Source organism: Nomascus leucogenys, chromosome 22a, assembly GCF_006542625.1.
Source record: "Nomascus leucogenys isolate Asia chromosome 22a, Asia_NLE_v1, whole genome shotgun sequence".
NCBI lineage: Eukaryota > Metazoa > Chordata > Mammalia > Primates > Hylobatidae > Nomascus > Nomascus leucogenys.
The window spans coordinates 105,759,410-105,784,412 of NC_044402.1; the positions used below are offsets into that span (position 1 = coordinate 105,759,410).

Consider the following 25,003-nt stretch of genomic DNA (forward strand, 5'->3'; position numbering starts at 1 on the left):
ATTTATACAGCATTTGTGGTATTTTCCTCCTTTCTTTTCTTATTTATCCTTAACAGAAGAAACAACAAGTAAATCTGGTGAAAAGCTTCACCAAGAAAAGGCCTTCTGAAAGAATTTAAAAGAAGACAAAGGAGTTGCAGGGAGAAGCGGGTGGGCAGTGAGGGGCCAGGCGGGGCCTTCGGGAGCAGGAGCAGCACCCACCATCTCACAAATGGCCCTTCTCGGCCACGTTGGGGGATATTTATTCCGGGGAAGTCAGAGAAGCTCCAAAGCGTGGCTTGCAGCGCTTTATCAGCCGACATCTACACAGAAACTCCTGCCTCTGAGCTTCATATGAAATCTATAGGAGGAGAAGCCCAAGGGACTCTGGCTGTTAGAAAATTTGTCATCCTGCTAGAGAGACCTATAGATTGGTGGTTAACCACATGGATATTGCTGTCAGACCTGGGTTTGAGTCCTGGCCCCATAGCTGGCTCTCTGTGTGACCCTTGGTCATGCTGAGCCTCAGCTTATTTAGCTTTAAATGATGGGTAATAATAATATCCACCTCACAGGTGGAAGTGGGGTGAGAGCATTTGTGTGGAACACCTAGCTCCATTTCTGGCACCTACGACAACCTCCATACCTGCTAGTTGTTATGTTTGAATGATCCGCGTATTTGTAACAACAGGGATACAATTAAACAAGAGTCCATCCTCTTCAGGAATTAAGCAGAAGGAACCTTCTAAGTTACAGTCAGGAAGGTTCCATTTGCCAGACAACAAATAATCCTTGAGTATTCACTCTGCTGGCCATTGATACAAAAGTGACTGTGACTTCATCACTGCCTTCAAAAAGCTTAGCAAGGAAGACAGGCATATACACAGACAATGTACAGAATGGGGAGTGTGCTTGGGTTCAAATCCCAGTTCTGTTGTTCATTAGCTGTGTGACCTTGAACAAGATATTTAACCTCTCTGTTCCCAGGTTTTTCTCTATATAAATGACAGTAATAATAGCACTCATATCCAAGAGTTGTGGTGAGGATTAAACTTGTGAATACTGTACAGTATAGCACTTAGAATAATGCTTGGTACTCAATAAATATATATTAGTCATTATTATAATACATTGTGGTAATAGAAATAAGAGACCTGGCAGCTTTTCTCTCCTAATTTCTTTTTTTGACATAGAAGTGGTTAGGAAAGGCTTCCTGGTAGAAGTGATGTCTAAAAAATGGCCATTAAGGAGAGGAGAGAACAGAATCTTAGAAAGAGAGACGGCACATGCAGAGACCCAAAGGAGGAGGGAGGGAACTGATGTCTTTGAAGTATGGCAATTGGTTCAAAATGGCTGGAGTTTGGACTGTGGGGGGAAGAACAAAGGAAGGAGAAGAGAGGTGAAGTAAAATAAGTGAGAGAGGCCAGGTCAAGAAGGCCTTTGTAAATCATCCCGAGGAGTTTGGACCTTCTCCTGAAAGCCAAAGGGAGCCCTACAGGAGTAATTTGAGCAGACAGTCAAAAATCCTGGAAACAGATGCCCAGAGGGAGAAAGTGTATAAATAAAGACAGTATTGAGCTGAGAGTTAAGCCTTGGAGAAAGCCCACATTTGGGGAAAGGAGAAAGAAAGGGCACTGGTACCGGAGACCAAGAAGGAATACATATATTGTGAGAAGAACCAGGTAGCACCATGCTTGGACGCGGAGGGAGGATAGGATTTCAAGTAGGAAGGGTTAAGCAAAGGTAGCGAGTGCTGAGAAGAGATCAAACAAAATAAGGACTGAAAGAAGTTTATTGGTTCTGGCAATTTGGAGGCAATTGGTGACCTTGGAGCTTTAGGGAAGCCTTGGAGCTGGAAACCATATGGCAGGGGATACAGAGAACAAGGAGAAAGTCGACTTCCTGGATGACACCTCTGGGTTCTCCAACTTGGCAATAAAAGAAAGGAAAAGATAGAAGTGAGAGTACTTGCAGGGTTTTTAGGAGAGACTCAAGGGATGATTTCAATGAAGAGAGTTTCAAGATTTCGGGGACTAGAGAGAACTGGACGACTGATAGGCTTGGGAGGGAGAGGGGGTCCCTCACACATGAGGCTAAGAAGACAGGTTGGATGCAGAGACCATTTTGAGGCTGAGGAAGGAGAAAATTAGGGAATTTTTTTCAAAGGTCTGATAAAGAGAAATACAGAAATGGGAGGCTTCTGTTTCAGAAGGTTTTGAGTTAGCTGATGTGGGAGAGGCTTTAGGGACTTAGAAATAAATAAAACAATTGCTGAGCACTTGAGAGACTTGTGTGCCTCTTCCACAATAAATTAATGAATTTAATTTTTCTACAAGTCTTCTATAATAGAATGAAAAATTGTGCCTACTTAACTCCTTATGAAACTTCAATTTAATTCTAATTCAGAATTTTAAGAAGCCACTGAACTTTATAATAAACAGTTGTTCATAGGCCTAGCGCTGTGGCTCACGCCTGTAATCCCAGCACTTTGGGAGGCCAAGGCAGATGGATCACTTGAGATCAGGAGTTTGAGACCAGCTTGGCCACCATGGCTAAACCCTGTCTCTACAAAAAAATATAAAAATTAGCTGAGTGTGATGGTGGGCGTCTGTAATCCCAGCTACTCGGGAGGCTGAGGCAAAAGAATTGCTTGAACCCAGGAGGCGGAGCTTGCAGTGAGCCAAGATTGTACCACTTCACCCCAGCCTGGGTGACAGGGCAAGAATCTGTCTCAAAAACAAAAACAAAAACATAAGCAGTTGTTCATTGCCCAATCTTTTTAATTATTATGCTAAATTTTCCCCCCAAATTTAACCTTACCTTTTAAAAGAATTGCCAAAATAAGTGGTCATGTTGCCAACACATCCTCTCCTTCTCCTTCCAATATTGGTAACATTTCAGAATTCTTTACTTCTTGAAATGTTTCCTCTGGATTTCCCAAAACATTGGGACACTATAGCCTCTATAACCTACACATGCTGGAACTATACCTCACACGTGTTTGTGCTGTTCTCACTGCCTCTGAGGCTAACTAACGCCATTGGAGGACTCGTCCTATTCATGGATTTCATCCATGATTCGTTTTCCTCATTATATTTTTACATATTTTCAGCTTTTTGCCTTGTTAATTATGTACATTTGCCATAATTTCACAATGGCATTATTAAAACATCAGATTGTCCAAAGGGTAAGCTAAATGGATGTCATACCATTTAGAACAGAGTTTCTCCTTAAATCACTGCTTTTATTTATGAAGTTTAGATCTTAGAATCGCCTCTGTGCAATGTGAGAGTCCTCCCCTAAAACTGTGCAAAGTGTCTTCTAAGTCACATCATGGCATGCAGGAGTCTCCGAGGGGGAAAGACTGCTTTTGTTGGTTCAGCCAGTTCCATTTCAGTGAAGGGACATCACTTCCCTAAAATGAACCCCCTCTTGGTAAATGTTCTCCATTTTCTAGCAGAGTCAAACCAAACCAAAGAGAGGCACATTCTGGGAAGTAAGTTCTCCTGTGTTTCTAACCGTAAAGCTGGGTTTCTGAAATCCAAGATTACTCCCAGCAGGGAGCCTAAATACAGCCTGAAGCTACAAAAAATAAGTATCCCTATTTTACCTGTGATGTCTATAAATTGTGACCACTTATTTTCATTCCAGAGTCATACTTTGTGCTGAACCATGAAAAGCAAAACTACATTTAAAATTTTAAACCATAAGCTATTAGAGAAGGGTAAAAGAGTCTCTTTGTGTTAGGATTTCTTCTGTCTGAAGGGAAGAATAGCAGTTTCCATTCTCTGACATAAATAGCTCTCATATAATACCTTTCAGGGAAAAAAAATTGCTTTAGGACAAAATAACAGTCACTACTCCTTTTTCCCATGCATGAACTTTGGAACAGAAAAATAACATTAACAGGTTATTAAACTATTTGTCACCAAAGAAAAGTAGATGGTATTTTTGTGCCTTGGATAATGTTGAGTGAAGAAAAAAATCATCAAAGGGATCATCTGTACTTGCCCTGCTTTCAAAATTAATTTTTCTCTTTTCAACGGAATTCACGACTGTTCTTGGTTTTCAGACTTGTGACTTTGTTCATTAGAGCAAATGGTTTAATTTTTATTCCAAACTCTAGATTAAGTTTCAGAGTTCAGCCTGGGAGAAAGGAACTATTGAAAACCTTTTTTGTTTCCTTCTCTTTTTTCTTAAGGGGGGGCTTTGGTTCTCAGAGAATATCAAATTCCGATGTCAGTTTTGTAAATAAGCATCTGTTGTCTCCCCAGATCAAGCTGTGTTTGTCTTATTTGTGCATTTATAGTAAAGTAATCTACAAGTAGTTCCCTGATAAAGTTAACACTTAGTTAATTACCCAGAGCCTTGACATGTCCTATAATTGCCACTTGGCTAACAAACATTTGATACTTGTCTTGGGTAGAATTTGTTGAGGCCTAAAGAAGTAAGCTCTTGATGGATGGGGAACAAACCAAATAAATACAGTATTTTATGTTCTTTTAATTCAGGGCCAAGTGGATTTGGATGAAGTGTTTATTTAGTTTGCTGGCTGTTTCAAGATGCTGTGGCGTATTGATTCCTTTTATTACTAGCAGCCGTTTAACCTGACCTCTTCCAGATCCAGTATTTTAAAAGCCATAAATTTTAACTTTACTTATGAGCAAAGGCTGAAACGCTGTGAAAGCCTTTTTATTAGTCGAGCTCTGCCATTTTCGATGCTCTGGTGTCACCCATGGCAACAATATTTAGGGCTTCTTAAATTAGAGTGGCTGCTGGGCTGCTGGGGAGGGGCACAGGCAGCCATAAAATGAAGCCGTAAACATTTCAAGGGTATAAGATTCCATGACGTGATAGCAGACAGGTGCAAGAAAGAAGAGGCAGGCCTAAAGACAAAAGGGCTGGGGATGATCATGTTAAATAAACATCTACTTTAGCATCTCAGGTACTGAATAGAATTTGAAAATTAGGAACAGAATACCAGGTAATCATACAGCAAGGTGGAGTCAGGGACCAACTCGGGTGACCCATCTCGTGGGTCCCACACTGCCTAAGTCATTATCTGGTCTTCATATTGCACACAAGGTTCTCTGAAAAGGAAGTTGAAAGAAAGAGACCTTGTTCCAGTGAACAGTTAGCAAACTAGGGAGATGCAGTATTTCTGTCCCAAAGTCCCAGGCACACCCTTAATCTCTGCAATTATAACAAACCAGGAAATCCACTTTTTTTCCTAAGTTGGGAAAATATATGCCTCACATCATAGACTGATTTGTACAAAATATAGTAAAAACTTTCCAGAATGTCAGTACTTTACTTTTCTAAGACACTGTAACCTGCACTCAGAAGGCAGGCGACTGTTTTGTATCAATCAGCAAATCAAAACCATTTCATCTTCAAATAGCCCAGTGATGAAACTCCTGGGCAGGTTGTCTACATTAAAAGTACCTATTTTTCCATAAAAAAGAGAAAGAAAAAGAAATTTTATACATGAGTTTACCCCTGAAATGCATGAGTAGAAGAGAATGCCTTGTAGTTGAAGAGGAAGACAAAAAGAAACTAATTCTACTTGTGTGGCTTCCTGGTTTTTACACACATCAGTAGCTTTTGTTCACTTTGTTGAAAATTTCCCATTCATTTTCTAATTATCAAAAATGATTGTTTAAACAAATTATTTTTTTCAACACTAGCCCTCTTTTTATTTGATCATGTGGCAAAACTCTAATACAGCATTAGGGAGGTTATATAAGCAAAGAATGATCATTTCACCATAGGAGAAAAATCCAAGATATAAAAGGATATTGAAAGAATTTAAACATAAACATCAACAAAAGAGAGATGCTGAATGAAGAGATGTTCCCCCTTTCTTCACTTTATATTTCTTTGCAGAGAAATTTAATCCAAAGTAATATGTGATTGGACTTGGATTATTATTTCATCTTCCTGGTCTCTTTCTTTTCATTCTTGATAACAGTGTACTTGAGCATCTTTATACTACCTATTGCCAGAAACTGCCCTAGCCTTTTAAGAAGCCAGCTGCTCATTAATTCAAGTGATATTTACAAGTTGACTCTTAATATTTGTCTCCGCTTCAGGTATTCCAGTGACTTAAATTAATATATATATAATATATATATGTGTGTGTGTGTATACACATATTTATGTGTGTATATATATGTGTATACACATATTTATGTGTGTGTGTATATATATACACACACACACATATATATTTAAATTTCTTGCTGTTAAATTGTTTCCCCAATCATATTTCTTAGATTGCTGAAATAGAAAAACTTTCTTCAGAATTTGAAAAAGTATAAATCAGGGCTGTAACATCATCAGGATTTTATCTTCTTTCAGTTTTTTAAAAATGGCCCAATCTCAATTAGATATAGGTCCCACACTGCCTAAGCCATTGTCTGGTCTTCATATTGCACACAAAAGTTCTGTGGAAGGAAGTTGGAGGAAAGAGACCTTGTTCCAGTGAACAATTAGCAAACTGGGGAGACGCAGTATTCCAGAGAACAAAAAGAAGGTTTGGGTTTTATAGTATAAGTTCCCACCTAGGTTCCTAATCAGGTCTGTTTATGCAAATGAGAGATTCAAACTTGCTTAGTTCTGATTGATCAATAGAGCTGAGCCCTGATTGGTTGATACAGCAAAATCCTGATTGGCTGGGGCAGGTGAACTATGATTGATTAGTTCAGGCAAATTCTGAAAGCTCCAGAGTTAAAAAGGTGTGGGATTTCGGGGAACCCAGTGTAAGAAAGTGTATAAACTCTATTCAGCAAATGGCTACTTGGCTCTATCTTAAATACAGGCCTAATTAGCCACTCAGAATTCATCTTGAAGGATTGGTTCTTTCAGATTCATGTTTGTTCACAATATAAAAACTAAACCCTTCAGAGTATGAGAATCCTTACACTATTCCTATGGCTAGAGACTTCTGTCCTAGCAATTCAAGAAGCCAAACTTTTTTTTTTTTTTCTTATTTGAGACAGTCTCACTGTGTCTCCCAGGCTGGAGTGCAGTGGTGCAAACATGGCTCAACTGCAGCCTCAATCTCCTGGACTCAAGGGTTCCTCCTGCCTCAGCCTCCTGAGTAGCTGGGACCACAGGCATGCATAACCATGCCTGGCTAATTTGTTTTTATTATTTTGTATAGACAGAGTCTCAGTTTGTTGCCCAGGCTCAAACATTCTTATGAATTCAAGTCCCTAAATGCAATTCAGTTCACTAAACAGCAGCATAATGTTTAGTCTTTTCTTTTTCTGTGACCCTATTTGAATCAAAATGGACCTGAACACTTTCATTACCCAAACTATGGTCTGATCAATATTCTATATCACACTCCTCCTATTGAATGACAGTATGTAGAATTTGAAAATTGTTAAAAATACTTATAGCAAAATATACAAAAACAAAATTTAACATCTTAATCATTTTTAAGTGTACAGTTCAGTAGTGTTGAATACGTTCATATTGTTGTGCAGCCAGCTTTTACTGTACCAGACATTCTAATAAACTCCCCTCTTCCCTGAAGTAAGCCAGCGGCCTTTCCACCCAGAGCAGCTGGTGAATTTGATGATCTTGGGCAGAATGCTCCCCTCTATCCCCACAAGAGGGAAAGCAGCTCTTACCTTGGGGAAGTTACTCAGATTTCTAGAAAAACTTTCTGTAAGGTTGGCTGTCATGGTGTGAATTAAAAGGTTATGTCAGAGGTTAAACTATGCAATTAAATCAAGAAAGCAGATTATTCTAGTAGCTGACATTAACGTTTGAAAAGAGACAGGATTAGCTGTACTTAGTCACATATAAACTGCACAAAGCGAACAAAGGAGAAAAAAATTATTTCACCAAGCTTCCCTTGAAAGAAAATCGTTCCATCTTGCACCTCTAATTTTTCAGCTTAATTCTGTTACTTCATGAGGTGCATTATTCTTTTCCAGATTTGCACACGGTGACTGATGCTCTGTGACGGGTTGTTTTTGTTTTTCTGCTTTAAAAAATATTCCCTCCCTCCCTAAATAATTATCTGCAAATTAACCTTTTCTCTTACTGGAATATTTGTTAGAATAGAATACAGAAAATAGAAATGTGTAAGCAAGACTGTTTAGACAGGAGATAAATTCTTCGAGGCCACAAGGGTATCATTTATTAAATGACTGCTGCAGCCCTCTAAATGGGCCCCTTTTGACCTGAAAGAGTTAATGCTCTATTGAAAGTGGCTGGGTTGTCCCCAGCCTTACTCCCTTGGAAGGCTCTGACCCATTAATGGCAGTAATAATAATAATAGAAAACAATCCTGCTTTGCTTCCATTACTCTGAAACTGTTAATGGTATCCTAATGTTTTTTATTCCTTTAGTGTAACTGAAAACTGACATTCTGCTCAGCTAAAATTTCAAATGTAGTATTTATTTTTTCATTACCATTTTTACATGCCATGCAGGATGCTGAGTAAGGAATAAGGCAGAGGCTTGTAATTGGTCTTTTAAATCATCATAAACATTTATTTTTCCCCCCATGGCTATATCTAGTGCCAATAACTCAGTCATCAAATGATGGGAAAAACTATTTAATGATGCATCACAAGCTCCTTCCTAAATTTTTACCCAGAACAAGGCAGGGAATATAAAAATAAGTCACATTGCTCAAAAGTTGATTTTAAAATAAGCACAAAGGAGTTTTTTTTTTTTTTGTGGGAGTATTAGCAGTGAACCAAGTGTTCCTTTCTTTTTTTGATATAAACCCTTTTTAGAAAAGCCTGTGTTTTTATATTTTTATTATAAGTAATAATGAAAAGTAAAATAGGACTCTGCAATGTGTGGGGCAGAACTGTGGCTTCTGTTTTGGGAGGCTGACGTTTGTAAAAGGCAGGTAATGATATTACCCCCTCTGTGGGACTATCAAGACAAGGCAAAGCATTTGGCACCATGGGAAATTCTAAATAAAGATTAGCTATCATTATTATCATTGTTGTTCTGCTAGAGCAAAACATCCATCCCAGTTTAGGGTACTGAGGCAGTACCCACTCAGAGCAATTGAATCCTACCTAGGGCATGGCATAGATAGAATTCCCTGTCTTGCCTATTGTCCATGTGCATTAGAGTGACTATGTTTGGATCCAGGATCACTGACTTCAGAGTCCCCTTATTGCCAGTGGGTGTAATAAACCTGTTTATCTGGCCACTAAGGTCCTTGTTGGTCTTTTCCCATTCTCTCTGTTCAACCTCATTCCTATACTCCCAGGCCCCATGAGCACTCTGCAGTGGACACATGCCTGGGCTTGCTGCCCCTTGGCAGGCCGATGTTCTCTGCTCTCGCCCACTCTGTCTCCAGGACCATCTCTGTTTGATGCTGCTCATATTCCAAGGATCTATTTCAGCCTAGAGTCATCATTTTCTCCTCTGACTTCTGCCACTCCCTCTGTATCTTGCCACATCCCACCTTGTTTGGGATGCTTTTGAGTTTTGCATTTTGACCTTCATGTAGATTGCTTGTTCCTTGAGAGCAGGTGTTCACAAAGAGATACCCATGTTGTCTTTTAATGAGCTGAGTCCACATTCTGCAGATGTGGAGGAAAAGATCCTCCTTTGTAATTACTAGCAACATATTACATGTATATAGAGTACATTGCAGCTTTGTGAATTTTTCGTACATATATAATTTCATCTTATAATAACAAATGATAGGAAAAACTATTTAATGATGCATCACAAGCTCCTTCCTAAATTTTTACCCAGAACAAGGCAGGGAATATAAAAATATATCACATTGCTCAAAAGTTGATTTTAAAATAAGAACAAAACGGTTTTTTTTCTTTTTTGGGGGGAGTATTATCAGTGAACCAGGTGAAACTTATGAGATTGGCCTCCCTGTTAACTTAGACAAGTTACTTTATCTTTGCCTCAATTTTCTCAACTATAAAATGAGGATAATATTAGTGTATACCTCATATAATTAAATGAGTTAATAGATATATATAAGAATGTGCCTGGTACAGAGATAGCTGCTGCTATTTTTATCATCATCAATATGATTTTTCCATTATCCCACTTTTACTGATGTAGAAACTGAAGCCCAGAGAGATTAAATAACTTCCTTAGATTCTAAACCTTTCAATTCCAAGTCCCCACTGAACATGCCTCCTATATCAAATCTTTGTTGTTAAGCAACCTAGACTGCTTTTAGTCCATCATTTCCTTAGTGTCAATTTACAGAGAAGTTTCTAATTCATAGTTTGTCTGGAAATTTCTGTGAAACGGAAACTTAAACACAGTGGTAAAACACAAACCCTTCTCCAGAAATAGACGCCCTCTTCCTGGGAGACAGGTCTCTCTCCTCCTAAATGAGAGGCCTCTGTTGAGTAGTCATGAGAATACCTATGGGAATAACTAGCTCTTAAAAGTGATGTCAGATTTCCTCCAATCTCTCTAAAATCCAGACAACATATTTAATTAACGTCATTGTAGATAGGTTGTTTGAACCCCTGGTCAACCATAGCAAGAATTGATTTTACCTCTCTTTCGAAAGCCATTCTATTTTTCTAAATTGTCTAACCATTGGTAGTATGTCTCTACTTATTACTAATGATCTGGAGAATGGTCCTGTCTTCACAAAGGAGTCAGGGGTCAAGGTGAGCAAACCGATGTAATAAAACTCTTCTCGATGTAGATTTGTCACTTGTAAAATCCATGCAGGAACAGACTAGAACATGCCTGTCTATAAGCTGGTGTCAGACACACTTCTCACTGGTGTGGTCAGCTCTGTACTCACCTTTCCTTCACCAGCAGTCTGCCCTGTTCCTCAAGTGTCTGGCCTGAGTAGAAACAACTGGTGATAACATGGATTGTTATGTGGATGAGAGATTGGAGAAGAGAATACGAAGTCAAGACTGTGGGTTACGATGGAAAGAAAACAATTTCAAACTAGTTTTGCAAAGATAATTTCTTGACTCCTGGCAACTAAATTGTTCAGAGGAACATCCACAAAGAAATGTAGCTGCACCCAGGGTCTCCACGTCAGCAGTACTCTCTCGTGCGGTTCTGGTTCCTCTCTTCGGACTTGATTCTTACAGAAAAGCAAGATGGCTGCCAGAAGCTCCAGGTTTAGATTCTCCCAGTAACCCCAGTAACAAAGACTGCTCACTCTACCAGGCTTAGTTCTAGTTAGTCCTGTGTGTGTCAGTAGCTGTCCCAGAGCTCACCAGGGGGAAGAAATGCACTGATTAGTCATGTCTGGGTCGTAGGCACACTGAATGAGAGTTGAGGAGGCATAGTACACCAAGGAAAGCCAGGATGCTCATTTTAGATAGAATAATGGGTGCCGGCTAGGAAAAAGAATGGATGTCAGCACTCTGGGGAGACAAGAGAGACAGTTTAGGATAAGTGGAGAGTTGTGACACTCTTGCTGTTTCTCTGTGCGCTTCTCTGAGGTAGAGTAAAGCAGTGTTTCCATGTACCCTGACATCTCAGTACAACCCAGCAAGAATTTCAGTGCAAGAAAGACTGATGATAGAGTTCCCCGAGGGAAGGTTATTAATGGAAGTATCACCTCCTTGTAACCTTGTTTCCCGCTGGCAAAGATTCCTCAGGCTGAGTTATTGGGAAACTCCAGTATGCTGTCAGATTTCACAACAACATTAAGTGGTACTTCCTTTTCATATTTGCCACCTCATTTATTTTGTGTGTCCCCATGTTGTTAGTTTTACTGCCCATTAATCATTATATATTACCAAATATAGTAAAGCATGCTTACGAGGAGATAGCAAAGGGTCCGGCCATGACAGTCACAACGAAGCCATGCCAGGAGGAAGCCTAGGGGTAGTAGGCAGTGCCCCTGTCCCGTCCACCCAGACACATAACCCTGAGCACCTCCTGCCTGCCAAGTGCATTAAGATATGTTTCTGGACCCTATCCCTCCTCGTCAGAGAAAAACCTGGGGAAAATAGTTCTGTTCATTTTGAGGACAGATGACTAACCACGCTAAAAATGTATATGAAGAAATTAGAAGAAATTTGAAATTGTAAAAAGAAAGGAAGAGCAAGAGATTTTATTAGCAATGAGTTCCATTGCTGCAAAATACAGCACTCTCTTTCCCTTCAATTTATTCTATGTACATCTTCCATATTATTTTTTCTCTAAATACCAATATTATCAAGCATTTCCTCTGGTAAACAAAACTTAATGGCTTTCTATTGTCCCCTAATTTGGGCCTTGTCTTCTTAGCCAGATTTCAAAGCCCTTCATGTCTTACTTTATCCTTTCTACTCATGTTTATTTCCCACCAATCTCTACCACATTGTTTTTTTTACTAGTCACTCCATCCTCTCTGTGTCCCCCCACCCCCCAGTAGATGTGTTTGGACTTTTCCTCATGCCTTTTCCTCTAAGTGGTGTGCCTGTCCACCTCCTACTTCTCTTACCTATATACCATCCATCTTCAAGGATATGACCCACATCATGCATGAAGTCTTAGTGACTCAAAGTCACACTGTGCCTTCTTTTCTCTGACTTCTGCAAGCCTCAAATACTCCAGCCCTTAACTGTGCTCTACGTCAGCATTCTTGATACGTGGTTTGCAGAGATACCTGCTGGCCAATGATCCCAAAAGTCCATGACCTTGTCTGATTTGTAATTTTGTTGATGGTATCATGGGTTAGTCTGATGGAGAAGAGTGAAAGAAACTAACTAGTTCTTTACTTGCCGTCCCTGGCATGGTTATTCTCAGGAAATTATTTTAGCATTTTACTTCTTCATGAAAAATATATTTGCAAGAAATAAACAAGTTTATTTGGGCTACTGATAGAAGTGAAGGAGATAGAAGATGATTTGAAAAGTGATAAGAAATCTTAGACCAAAAAAAGTAGTTTTCAATAAAGAGTGAAAATTCAGAGCTAGTAATGACCCTGTCCTACAGTGTATGAATAGGGAAGCAGAAATCCTCTTGCCATTCTGTTGGTTATAGAGAATCCTCCTAATGGGTGTAAATTTTGTTCACCAAAAAAAATATGATGCTAAGAGGTGACATCTACCGAATATTTGCTGTGTGCCAGGTATCATGTTCAAAGTTCTGTATCAGATAATCTTCCAACTACCCCATAAATGAGGTTCTGTCATTATCTCTGTTTTACAGATAAGGAAACTGAGGCATTGAGAGGTAAGAGCCTCACCTAGAGTAACACAAATAGTATATGGGTGGAGCTGGGGCATAGAACTGCTATAGTTGAATGTGTCCCCAGCAAGTTCATGTGCTGGAAACGCAGCTCCCAGTGCAGCAGCGTGGAGAGAGGTGGGACTTTTGGGAGATGACCGAGTCATGAGGCCTCTGCCACCATTAACCCATTCATGAATTAGTGGATTAAACCATTCATGGATTGATGGATTAATGGGTTATTGAGGGAGTGAGTTAGTAATCATGAGAATGGTGTGTTATAAAATGTAGTTTGGCCATCTGTCATGAGCCCTCTTAATGTGTGATGCCCTGTGCTGCCTTGGGACTCTGCAGAGAGTCCCCACCAGCAAGAAGGCCCTCACCAGATGTGGCCCCTAAACCTCGGCCTCCCCAGTCTCTAGAACTAAAAGAAATAAATTTCTTTTCTTTATACATTACCCATTCTCAGGTATTCAGTTATAGCAGCAAAAAATGGACTAAGAGAACCCAAGGTGTCTAATGTCAGATTGTGCTTGTAATAGCAGTTGCTTTAAAGAGTAAATTATGAGTGAATGCCAAAGATGCAATTAATTGGCTGAGTAAACAGGTAACATGGCTACCATTAGAAATATGAATCCAGATAAATCCAGGTGTATGTACAAACAATTTATTTTCTAAAATTCGGGGACTTGTATTCCCCTGAGATGGGTCCTTCTTGAGCTTTAAGGATCTCCTATACATTCTCTGGTGTTATTATTTTATGTGTGTTTATCTTTGCTCTACACATAGACTAGAATGTCTTTGACTAAGCTAGGTGTTTAATCTTTTATTTCTGAGGTGGCAAAGAAAATGGGAGGAATTTCAGCTCAAGGTTTGTCAGACCAGGAAAGCCTCATATAGTATCTGAGTAGCCTTGCCAAGTCAACAGGATGACATTTCCTTGTCTGCACTCTCAGGGAACTTAAAAGAAGAATTGAAAGAAGGTTGAGTGTTTGTTCTGAAATTTACATGACAGATAGGACTGAGGCACTGCCTCTCAGGAATGTGAAGGGAAATCACAAAATACCATTGGAAATCCCCTCACTTCACCATAGAGAATACAAACTTATTGTTTCAAAGAGATAGCCATTTCATCCAACACCAGATGAAATAGTTGGCTTGTGTTTAAAGATAGTGACACATTGCTATAGACAAAATGTTTGTTTCCCTCCAAAAATCATACTTTGAAATCCTATACCACAATATGATGGTATTAGGAGGTGGGGCCTTTGAGAAATGATTAGGTCGTGATGCTGGAACCCTCTTGAATAGCTTTAGTGCTCTTCTAAAAGAGGCCCCAGAAAGCTCTCCCACATGAGGAGGTGGCAAGAAGATGGTCATCTATGAACCAGGAAGTAGGTCCTCAACAGACACTGAATCTGCCTGTGCCTTGATCTTGCACTTCCCAGCCTCCAGAACAGTGGAGAAATACATTTCTGTTGTTTATAAGCCAGTTCATGAAATTTCATTATAGCCGCCCAAATGGACTAAGACAAAAATTGGTACCAAGAAGTAAAATGACACTGTAACAAATACCTAAAAATATGGAAACAGCTTTGAAACTGCATAATGGGTGGAGACTGAAAGAGTTTTTAAATGCATGCTAAAAAAAGCCCACGTTGTCATGACTGAACTTTTAAAAGGTGATTCTGGCAAGGGCTCCAGAGAAAAACAAAAACAAACAAAAAAAGCAACAGCAACAACAAAAAACACTACCACCACCACCAACAACACCACCATCACAAGAGGAGAGCTGTAAAGAAAGCCTCGATCTCTGAGTCTTCTTAGATGATACCCACGTAATCCTAAATAGAACATTGGTAGAAATATGGATGGTAAAGGCCGTTCTTCTGAGGTCTCAGATGGAAATGAGGAACATGTTATTCACGGAAACTGGAGAAAAGACCATCCTCTATATAAAGTGGCAAAGAACTTTGCTGAAGTGTGTTGTTCTAGTGTTTTATGGAAGGTAGAACTTGTAAGTGATGAAATTGAGTATTTAGCTGAAGCTATTTGTAAGCAAATTTCTCTGATTTCTCTAAAATCCAGATAGCATATTTAATTAATGTAATTGTAGATAGTTTGTTTGAACCTGTAGGCACAGCCTGGCTTTTTCTGACTGCTTATAGTAAAATTCAAGATGAGAAAAGTGACTTAAAGATGGAATTGCCCGTCAAAAAGGAAGAAGAGCTTAAAGATTTAGGTAATTCTCAGCCTATCCATATTGAAAAGTCTGAAAAAGCCTGTTTGGGAAAGAATACTAAGGATGTGGTCAAACAACTGTTTGATAAGGAGATTAGTATGGATCAGCCATCTCAGCAGAAGCCAGGAGCTATTCTCCAGGACAATGGAGGAATGACTCTGAAGGCAATTCAGTGATCATCAGGACAATCCTTCCTACCAACAGGCCCAGAGCGCAAGGGCCCTGATGACAGAGTGGTGTCAAAGGAAGGGCTGCTGGTGCCCTCAGGACCTCAGTGCATGCTGCATATGGCAGCCAAACACCACCAGTTCTGTTCCTTGTGCTGTAGTGTCAAATTCCTTGGACACCCCAGGTACAGCTCCAATGGGACCCAGTGTAGCATGGGTCACAGAGGCTACCCCTCCCAAGGGCACAGGCAGCAACTTTGGTGGCATCCACACAATGCCATCTCTGCTGGTGCAGAGAGCTGTAGTAGAGCCCTCATGAATGGGATTAGTTTCCTTATTTAAAAAAAAAAAAAAGACTCTCAGAGAGTTCCCTTGCCCCTTCCACCCTGTGAGGACACAATGAGTACACAGGCATTCATGGACCAGGACGCAGGCCCTCACCAGACACCAAATCTGTCAGCACCTTGATCTTGAACTTCCCAGCCTCCAGAACTGTGAGAAAATTCCACTGTTGATAAGCCACCCAGTCTATGGTATTTTTGTTATAGCAGACCACATTAACTCAGGCACACATGAAAACTATAAATCTTGAAACACAGGAATCATACTCAGGGTGGTGGGATGCTCAGCATGAGAGAGGCAAGCAAAGACCTGCAGAGAACAACTCATTTCTCCAAACTCCTGTTCCCTCCCAGACACACAGTCCCTCAAGGGCACACTGTCATTGAGATGGAAGGTAAGTGAAATTGCTCTCATTAAGTTATTTTATCCTGCCCATCCTCCCACCTTTTTTTCTAGTTTTCTCTCATCAGGAACATACAGTTGAATTTGGGTAAGATCAATTGTGCGTGATTAGACTTCACTTTGTACAGGAAAAAAATTTAGTAAACTATAAAGCCACAGAAAATGTTAGTTATAGTCACATTTATCTTCCATTCCTCTTAGGACCAAGCACAGTTATGAGCCACAAAAAATACCCAGTAAATAATTGTCAACAGCTGACTTGATTTTGGCCTGACATTTTAACGTTAGATTGAAACCTTGCTTAAAGTATATTTATAAAGAAATTGTTATTCATATGAACATGAAACTGAAAAACCTCACTTTCTATCAGTTCTGTAAATAACTCAGTAATTGAGAATTGAAATGCTCTTTTTTTTTCAAGTACAATCGGATAGGTATAAAAAGGGGAAAAATACAAAAAAATTATAAAAATAGCATTTAACCTTAAAAAATACAGGTGCCCAGGCTATACAATATGTAAAGATACATTCATGTATGTACCTTCCAAGAAATCAAACTTTGACCTTTTATGTTATGCTAATGGTTTTTGAGGAAACATTAAAATTCTTTATATTATGCCTTATTTTGAGAGTACTGTCGTATACAACCCACATAAACATACAAACCGCTCAACAATCAAAAGCAGAAGAAACATTTACTGTTTTAGCAAGACATACAAAGAGTTAATGTCAAAAGGAAAGAGAGGGAAAAAAATCACTGCAGTGGTCTGTGTTTAGTATATAAAGCCTGTTACCCAGATATACAAGGAGGAGCTGGAAGGCAAATAAAGGTGTTCTTGGCAGTAGGTAAAAATAAGACTATTTAAAGCACACATGAGGTGGAAATGGCAGAAAAGGTTAATATTACAAAGATAAGTTAAGCAAAAGGAACAACTAGTATGAAAAGAAAGGCAAAATATAGAAATGAATGAATAATTATAGGTAGGGCAGAAATTATTAAATCATTGAAAGTATGTAAAAGAACCTAAGGGTTGCATTAACAAAGAAGAGGAAGCTGTATGTGGGCTTTGAGGAAGTGAAGCAATTGTGGACTGTTTCTCCATGTAAAACTTTGTTCGGTCTCACAGCACTGAAGAAAAGGGGCATCCCAGCGTTGTAAGTACCCTTTACCTTCATGTTCCTTTTTTCCTACAACAAATATTTGTGCAGTAGATCTCTGTACTGAGGATACAAAAATCAATAAGTCTAGGAAAGGTAGGTAACATTTTTTGATCCTGTATCACAGGTAGGAAAGTTTCCCACACTGGTCCATTTATTTGACCCTCAAATGAGTATTCTACTACTTATTTAAATAATAAAGGTAGTGTTTTCCTATAAGTACCCACATGTCTCTTCTGGAGACCAATGCTGTGTACTTAATTTTTCAGTTATTTTCTTGAATGCAGCTTTTTATTTGTTTTTTTGTTTGTTTGTTTTGTTTTTTTAATCCAGTAGAGTCTTTCTAGGGGAGGAAAGAATGAAAACAAAAGATTAAAACAAACCAGCATGCTGGGAATGGTGTTGTCTGGGTTCCTCAGTTGCCCTAACAGAATCTACCCACAGATAAGGTTATATATGTATTTTTAGAAATAGTTTAACCACTAAGTTGAACCATGGAGTATATTTTCCTATCTGTAAGATAGAAGAAAAAAGAAAAAGAAAAATGTCATGAGAATATTTTTGGGGTAATGAATTCACTATTTGTTACATTTTGGGGACATAATCTGAGTTCAGGAAAGAAACCTAAACAAGGCATAAAATTTTGACTGTTTGTGAAAGAAGGAATTTTTAGTAAAGAAAATTAAAGTGTATAGCAATACTTGGCAAATATTTGAACACACTTGAAGGGCCATGCCCATACTCATAATCAAGGAATTTATTTGTTCACATGATCTTCCCATATTTTCTCTGGATAGTTTCACTTTAAAATAAAGTATTTGGAGATAGGGTAGGGGAGATTATGCAAATGTATGAATCTTAATGAGAAGTTCATTATTGAACATTTTGATGTGAATTTCAGGAAACGATAAAAGACCCTGGGATTTGTGAGACTTAAAAGAACTTTCCACTCTTGGAGAACTTGGAAATTGCCAGTAAAAGAACTGAGACCCAAATGACAGCAGATAATGTAAAGCCAAATTGCATTATGCCCTATGGTAATGAATAGGAAACAGGGCACTGTGATAAGCTTGGAATGATGATCAATATTTGGAACACTGTGATAGGCAAGAAGGTAATTAGACCCATTATGAACACAGTTAACACAGATAACATAACTTGGGAAATTATACATTTGGATATTACGGAGAATTTTTTAAAGGCTAATGAATTTGCAATGATATCAAGTAAAGCATATAAGACATTTTGCCTCTAGGAAATCTACTTAAAAAATCAAACAGAAAATTTTCAGAAAATGTAATCTAAAATGAAAAGACAAAGTGAAATATGTGGGAGAATAAAGTGGTATCGTAACTCCTACTTGGAATTTACAATAATTTTGTATTCAAAGAGTTTTACATTTATTAATTTCACATCACAACTCCCCACGCAGCAGGAAAGGTATTTCTATTGTGTTTGTCCAAGTTGACTGCTCATAATAAGGCAAGGCCAAATTGATAATAAAAGCAAGCTATCTTGACAAATTCTCAGCCTTCCCAGGTCTCATGCTGTGACCCCTGGATGGCATTATAATAATCTTGATCCCTAATTTATGATGGGAAACAATCCCTTTATTTTAGAAGGAAGGACTGTAACTTAATTAATTTTCACTAAGTGCCTTGAGGGCCATTGATGTTATTGAAATGTACAAATTAATACATTATTTATTGTTAATTTATCATAACTATTTGTTAATTACAAAGCTCTAGCTGGGAGAAAAACTTGCCATGTATCTGGAAGTGAATATCTGCCCTAAAATAATTTCTCATTTTTTAATATGGATGTATTGGAAGCAATTTCATCAATAATGGAAGATCCAATTACTGGTCTTCTGGAATAAGGCATTCTTTTATTGTGAGATTTTTAATGCTAAAGTGGGAAGTTCAAACATTGCCAGTTAAATCTCAGACTAATTAGGTGATTATAGCCTAAGGAGAAGGTCAACTAAGACTCCACTATTAATCTGTCTTATCACAATAGCCTCTATATGTGATGAGCAGATGAACATCTATATACCTGTGTCAAAAGAAGAAATGTAAGGCATTGTTTGAAAAAACAATTTAAGGAGTTTAAGTGTTTTAAAAAAATTTAAGGAGTTGTTTCCCTTTTTCAATAAAAAGGGAAAGCAGTTTTTATGAAGTCCTTTTTAGCTGTTTGTAGAACGCACGACCATATTTAAGAATTCAATGATGGATTGAACCAAATCTAAGATTTCCCTCATTGAAATGTTTAGAGGTGGTGCAAAAGTGACTGTGACAGTAATGATCACCATTGCTTTATGAGCACTCACGATGTGCTGGGCACCCTTCTATGCTTTTCTTATCCTCAATATGATAGCTGAGGGAACTGAGGCACAAGAAGGTTATTAACTCAAGAAGTAATTAGCAGAGCAGGGAATGTTTGGATATCCTACAGCCTCCTTTTAATCCTTCAGTATTAACCACTACCCTCTAGACAGTTTTATTCTCAATTATTCAAATCATCTGCTTGTGGAGAAGCAACAGCAGTGCTCAGCTGTAAGGCAAGGGCAGGAATCCAAGACTGAGTCAGAGAAACTGAGGTCCACATCCAAACTATCCTCCAGGAAGGACCTTCTGTTTCATAACATGTTGAAGTGAGGCTTTCTATAATGCCTTGAAGGCTGGGACAGTGGTTTCTCAGCATCTTAAGAATCAGTTTCATAGTGGCACCTCTCCAACTAGGTGGTAGCTCTCTCATGGGCCTCTTGCCACCCTTTTTATGCCTACAGGACACATGGGCATTTTGCCTGGCACAGCTTCTTTAACTCTTTAGTCTTGGAGTGTGTGTGTGTGTGTGTGTTCATTCTTTTCATAACGCTGTATTTTGGGGAATGGAGGGTAGTAGGGGATGTATCTGAGGATTGATCTGTGCAGAAGACATGACCCTGAAATTTCCCTCTACTCTATATAGGACCATGTCAAGTCAATCCTTCATTTGGAAGCAGATGGAATCTTTAAAAGTGCTGTAACATCTTTTTTTAAAAAAAAAAATTGTGGCATTTTTTTATGACGCCATAATTTTAAGAGAAAATTTGGCACCTGACATTAGGAATGTTTTTATTATACCACCTTGAGAATAATTTTTATGTGAGATCCTTCTTTTAGCACCCTTGGTAATTGTGTGTCATCTGTTTCATGAATCTTGTGTATGTTGAACTCGTGTTTGTGAGGGGAGGATCCGTTCTTCTTGATCTTAAAGAACATGGACATAGAAGCCACAACCAATATCGCATCAGCTATAGATGAAAATATGAAGAGTCATCATATTTTAGGATAACTTCAATGGGATCAAATGGCTGAGGTTTTGATTTCGATAAATTACTCACTCGAAAGAGACCTCTTCTTGAGACCCCTGCTTTTAGTGAAAGCCTAGGACAAAAAATGTGATTTGCGTAAATGGTGAGGCTAGACATAGACAGTGAATCTTCTCATTTTAAAAGCTGTAAAATTTTCTATGCACCATCAACCTAAACTGAAATTGGTGAGAGTAGGAGTAGGGAAGAGGGATTGAATGTGGCAATTTATTGTACTCCACACAATCTTTACAGGGAGGGTATTTTATTCCAAGTGTTTTGTTGGAATTTAACACTGATGCCTGTCAATTGACATTATAATCCCTTCCACGGCAGGTAACCTTGACCTTCTGTAGGAGCCCTCAAACATATGGAAGACATGGGGATCCCTGGAGAAGGTCCTTGTCAGAGCCCCCAGTTCAGTCAGTTCACTGTACCTGTAAATCCTTATAAGGACTTTCCTGATTTTGGTTCTCTTCTCTAACATGAGTCCCTACTCTACAGCTACATTCTGTGCATTCTCCAGGAATAAATAGAATTTTTATTCCAATCCTGAAAACTCCAGAGTCTACATTTACAACCTAAGGACTCAACCAACGTTTGCTTTTAATATTACCATGTATTACATCCAATAGAGCTAGGTTGTAATATTGCCCAACATCAGTTAGTACTTCTACTTTGTAACTTCTATTTATATAGAGTGAATTAATTGCCAACTCTATTAATCTTGCAAAATCCATGAATCCTTAATGTTCAGTTTGCTTAGAATGAGGAACAGTGTTATTTGTTTCTTCTTAGCTATGACTTCTTGCTGAGCTTCACATGAGCTCCTTTTAGATAACGTGCCTTCTATCTTGGACGATTTATTCACTTTCATGTTCCCTGGAATTTATTGCTAAAGGTTGACGTGAATGCTTACAGTCTGGGCTCTAATGTAATCTCCTGAATGGCAATTAATAAATAAAGGATGGTTACTATTGCTGACAGAGGATCAGGGGTTTCTTGGATAGTTTTCATCTTCATGATTTCACCAAACTTCATGTCAGACATCCCTAGGGGCTGATATTATAAAATATTTTCTGTAAACTCCAAAGCTTTTACTATTGCTTCTATACCCCCAAACCTCTGTGATGCCTTTTGTTTTCTTGTCAGAAATGATCTTTTTCAATTTCTGTTTCTTCAACTTATCTTCCTTCCTGGGAATATAAAAAATATGCCTCTTTCTGGATTTAATAGTAACATATCCTCAGTATTTATGACTTGCAAGTAACACCTGAAATTTGTCCCTGACATTTCTTGTATTTTGTTTTTTGCTTAGTCTTATCTCTGTTGCATTTATTGAATATACTCTGTTGAATTTACTGAATATTGAATTGCACTGACCCTACATTAATAGCCAGTAGGGTTTACAAAATGCAGTGTTTATTGTCATCCTGTATATTGTTCAAAGTGCAAAGTTGTCTCGTGTAAGTTAATGATGAAACTAACGCAACATCCAATTTTTGCAATTTGCCTACTTGACGAGGCTTCAGGGTTAATCTAGCCTAATATTCTTATTTTAGAAATGAGGACAATGTAGGGCAGTTTAAGTTGTTTGACCATAATCAAATAGAGGGTGCAGAGCAAATAACATCTTTAGACAGTAAAGTACATGGTACACAGCGGAAAAGTTGGAACTAGGCTGCCTCGGCCCAGCTCCTGGTCTGGATGCTTATTAAGTATTTAACTTTAGACAAGTTATGTCAATGCTATGTGCCTCAATTTCTGAATCTGTAAAATGGGGCTAAATGTAGTACCAGTAGCACAACTATAAGGTTTATAGTAAGTTACTGTGGGTGAGGCATTTAGAATAGTGCTTAACACAGACTAAGCACTCCATGCATTATTAGCTATTAGGATTATTGTCATTATGTTGACTATGTTTAACATGTTCGGATCATAGGAAAAGGTGTGTATTGCTATTTCACTTCACATGGGTATATATATACATGAGGGCTTTGTTGTACTTCTTTTGTATTCCTTAATGCTGTGTGCAGCTGCTAGTAGCAGTGTTCATAGTGGCAGTGATAATAGAAGCAAAAATAGTGATGACAGTAATGAAAGGTAGTACCGTTTATTGAGCCTTGCTGGTGCTAGACATTGAAGTAGGTACTTTACATACATAATTCTTAACAGGTACTCTGTCTATTGATAAATGACACAGTCGTTTTTTCCCAGAAATGCAAGCAGACTTCATGACAGTAGTCTCCTTCGTAACTGGAAAGGAACATGAGCTGTGGTCCTGGTGGAAAAGCTTTGACTGTAGAGACAAGAGCCCTGATAGAATTCCTTCCATCTTAAAGATAATCCTTGTGCTGCTAATATTTATATAACCTAATCCTGTTATTGATAATTGAGAGACTAGCTGGGGGTGGGAATGGAGGTCAAGGAATGGAGTGGGAGGGGGCAGGTAGAGGGCAAGGCAAACCGCACAAATGAAAAACATTATATACCAGAAAAGCGATGATTCAAATGCAGTTGTGCTCTATATTTTCTGTTTTATAATTTTATATTGCATTAAAAGGTTGCCCCTTTTCTAGATACCCAAATAGGAATACATTCAGAACAAGAGCATCGACACAGAAAAGTTGTTTTCTTTCTTGCTTTGCTTGATTGATTGATTGATCAAATAAATTGCAGTTACCATACATTAATAGCCAGTAGGGTAAGGTAAAGTGTTTAATTAGAAAGATCACAGTCACTTCAATGTTCTTTTATTTCCATGCCCACTATGTTCCTTACTAATCATATGAGCAACCATGGCAATGATAAAAGCCGTCAGGTGTGGGAGTGCTAGGACGATACTGGAAGAGAAACTCTCATCATGTTGGGTGCTCGGTATGTTTGTGCGTGTGTCTGTAAGTATGCATGTGTGTATGTGGGTATTCTCACATATATGAAATCACTCTCATTCACATACGTAGTCTCTATAAATAGCTACAACCTTTCAAATTCATAGGTGTGTGTGTATATGCCTACAGACACACATGCATATACACTTCTGCATAGAGGGAAATGTACGTATAGTCATATTAAATTTTATCACAGCTTTAGAAAAGGAAACGGAGGCTCAGAGAAGTCAAACCACTTGTTCAAGGTCACAAAAGGTGGCAAAGCTGGAGTATAACCCCAACTGCCACCCACTTAACACCCCTTTTTTGGGATGTCCAGACAGAAATATTCTTAGAACAATAGCATTACACCACACTGCCCCATTAGAAGAGGGGTGACCTTTTGCCCTTTCTTTTCCAGAATCTCCAAGCAAAGATTTTGGTCCAACTCTGGGTTTGAAAAAGTCCAGTTCTTTGGAGAGTCTGCAGACTGCAGTGGCCGAGGTCCGGAAGAATGACCTTCCCTTTCACAGGCCCCGGCCGCACATGGTTCGAGGCCGAGGCTGCAATGAGAGCTTTAGAGCAGCCATTGACAAATCCTACGATGGACCCGAAGAAATAGAAGCTGGTAGGACAATATGCTTCCTTAAATGGCTTCTTCATCTCATTATTATCTACCAATCATGGGCAAGAATGTATGCTTAACTACAGAAAAAAAAAGATTTAAGGATCACAATTATATTTTTGATATTAAAAGTAATTCATTTTCCTGATATGTTTTGCCCTTTGGCTTAATGAACATGCAATTGGAGAACGCAGTATGCAATTTATTTTACAGTGCAAAGCTAAAGAAATGTTCTCCTTCACTTTTCTACAAGGACCAACTGTCATTTACCCTTAGGGTAGGAGCACTAAGTATGCATTTCTTGACATTCTCATTGGAGTCATTAGAGGCAGCATCAATCCAAGGACTCCGACTGCATTAATTAGGTAGAAGCAGTTGGGATATTTTGTACTCAAAACTCTCTCCTCATCCTGTGTTTCCCAGCATGCAGGCTTTCGGAGCTGATCAAGGTTAACAAGCTAGCTTTCAGAGAGATTAGTGCTTGAACACATATCAAGCCTGTCATACTACCAGCTAAGCAACCGGTCGTCCCCACTCCCAGCATCAAATCTTGCTCGAAGTAACCAGATTTAGGCATTCAGATCTTCAAAGGGCGCAAGTAACCACATGGAAGGGTAGAACTCCAGAGTGCTGTTATTCATTCTTTTGCATTTTACATGTTAGCGTTTCTCTATATGCTAACTGCGTGTGCCCCTGACCATGGGTATTGATTATT

The 25,003-nt window shown here is 38.7% G+C and overlaps 1 protein-coding gene across 1 annotated transcript in view; it reads left to right on the forward strand.

Moving 5' to 3' along the window:
* The window catches only part of PARD3B (par-3 family cell polarity regulator beta), a 1,081,037-nt gene that overhangs the window by 725,414 nt on the left and 330,620 nt on the right, over positions 1-25,003 (forward strand). The window contains exon 17 of the mRNA XM_030803127.1: positions 24,085-24,291. Coding sequence (XP_030658987.1) covers positions 24,085-24,291 — 207 coding nt within the window. The remainder of the gene's footprint in view (positions 1-24,084; positions 24,292-25,003) is intronic.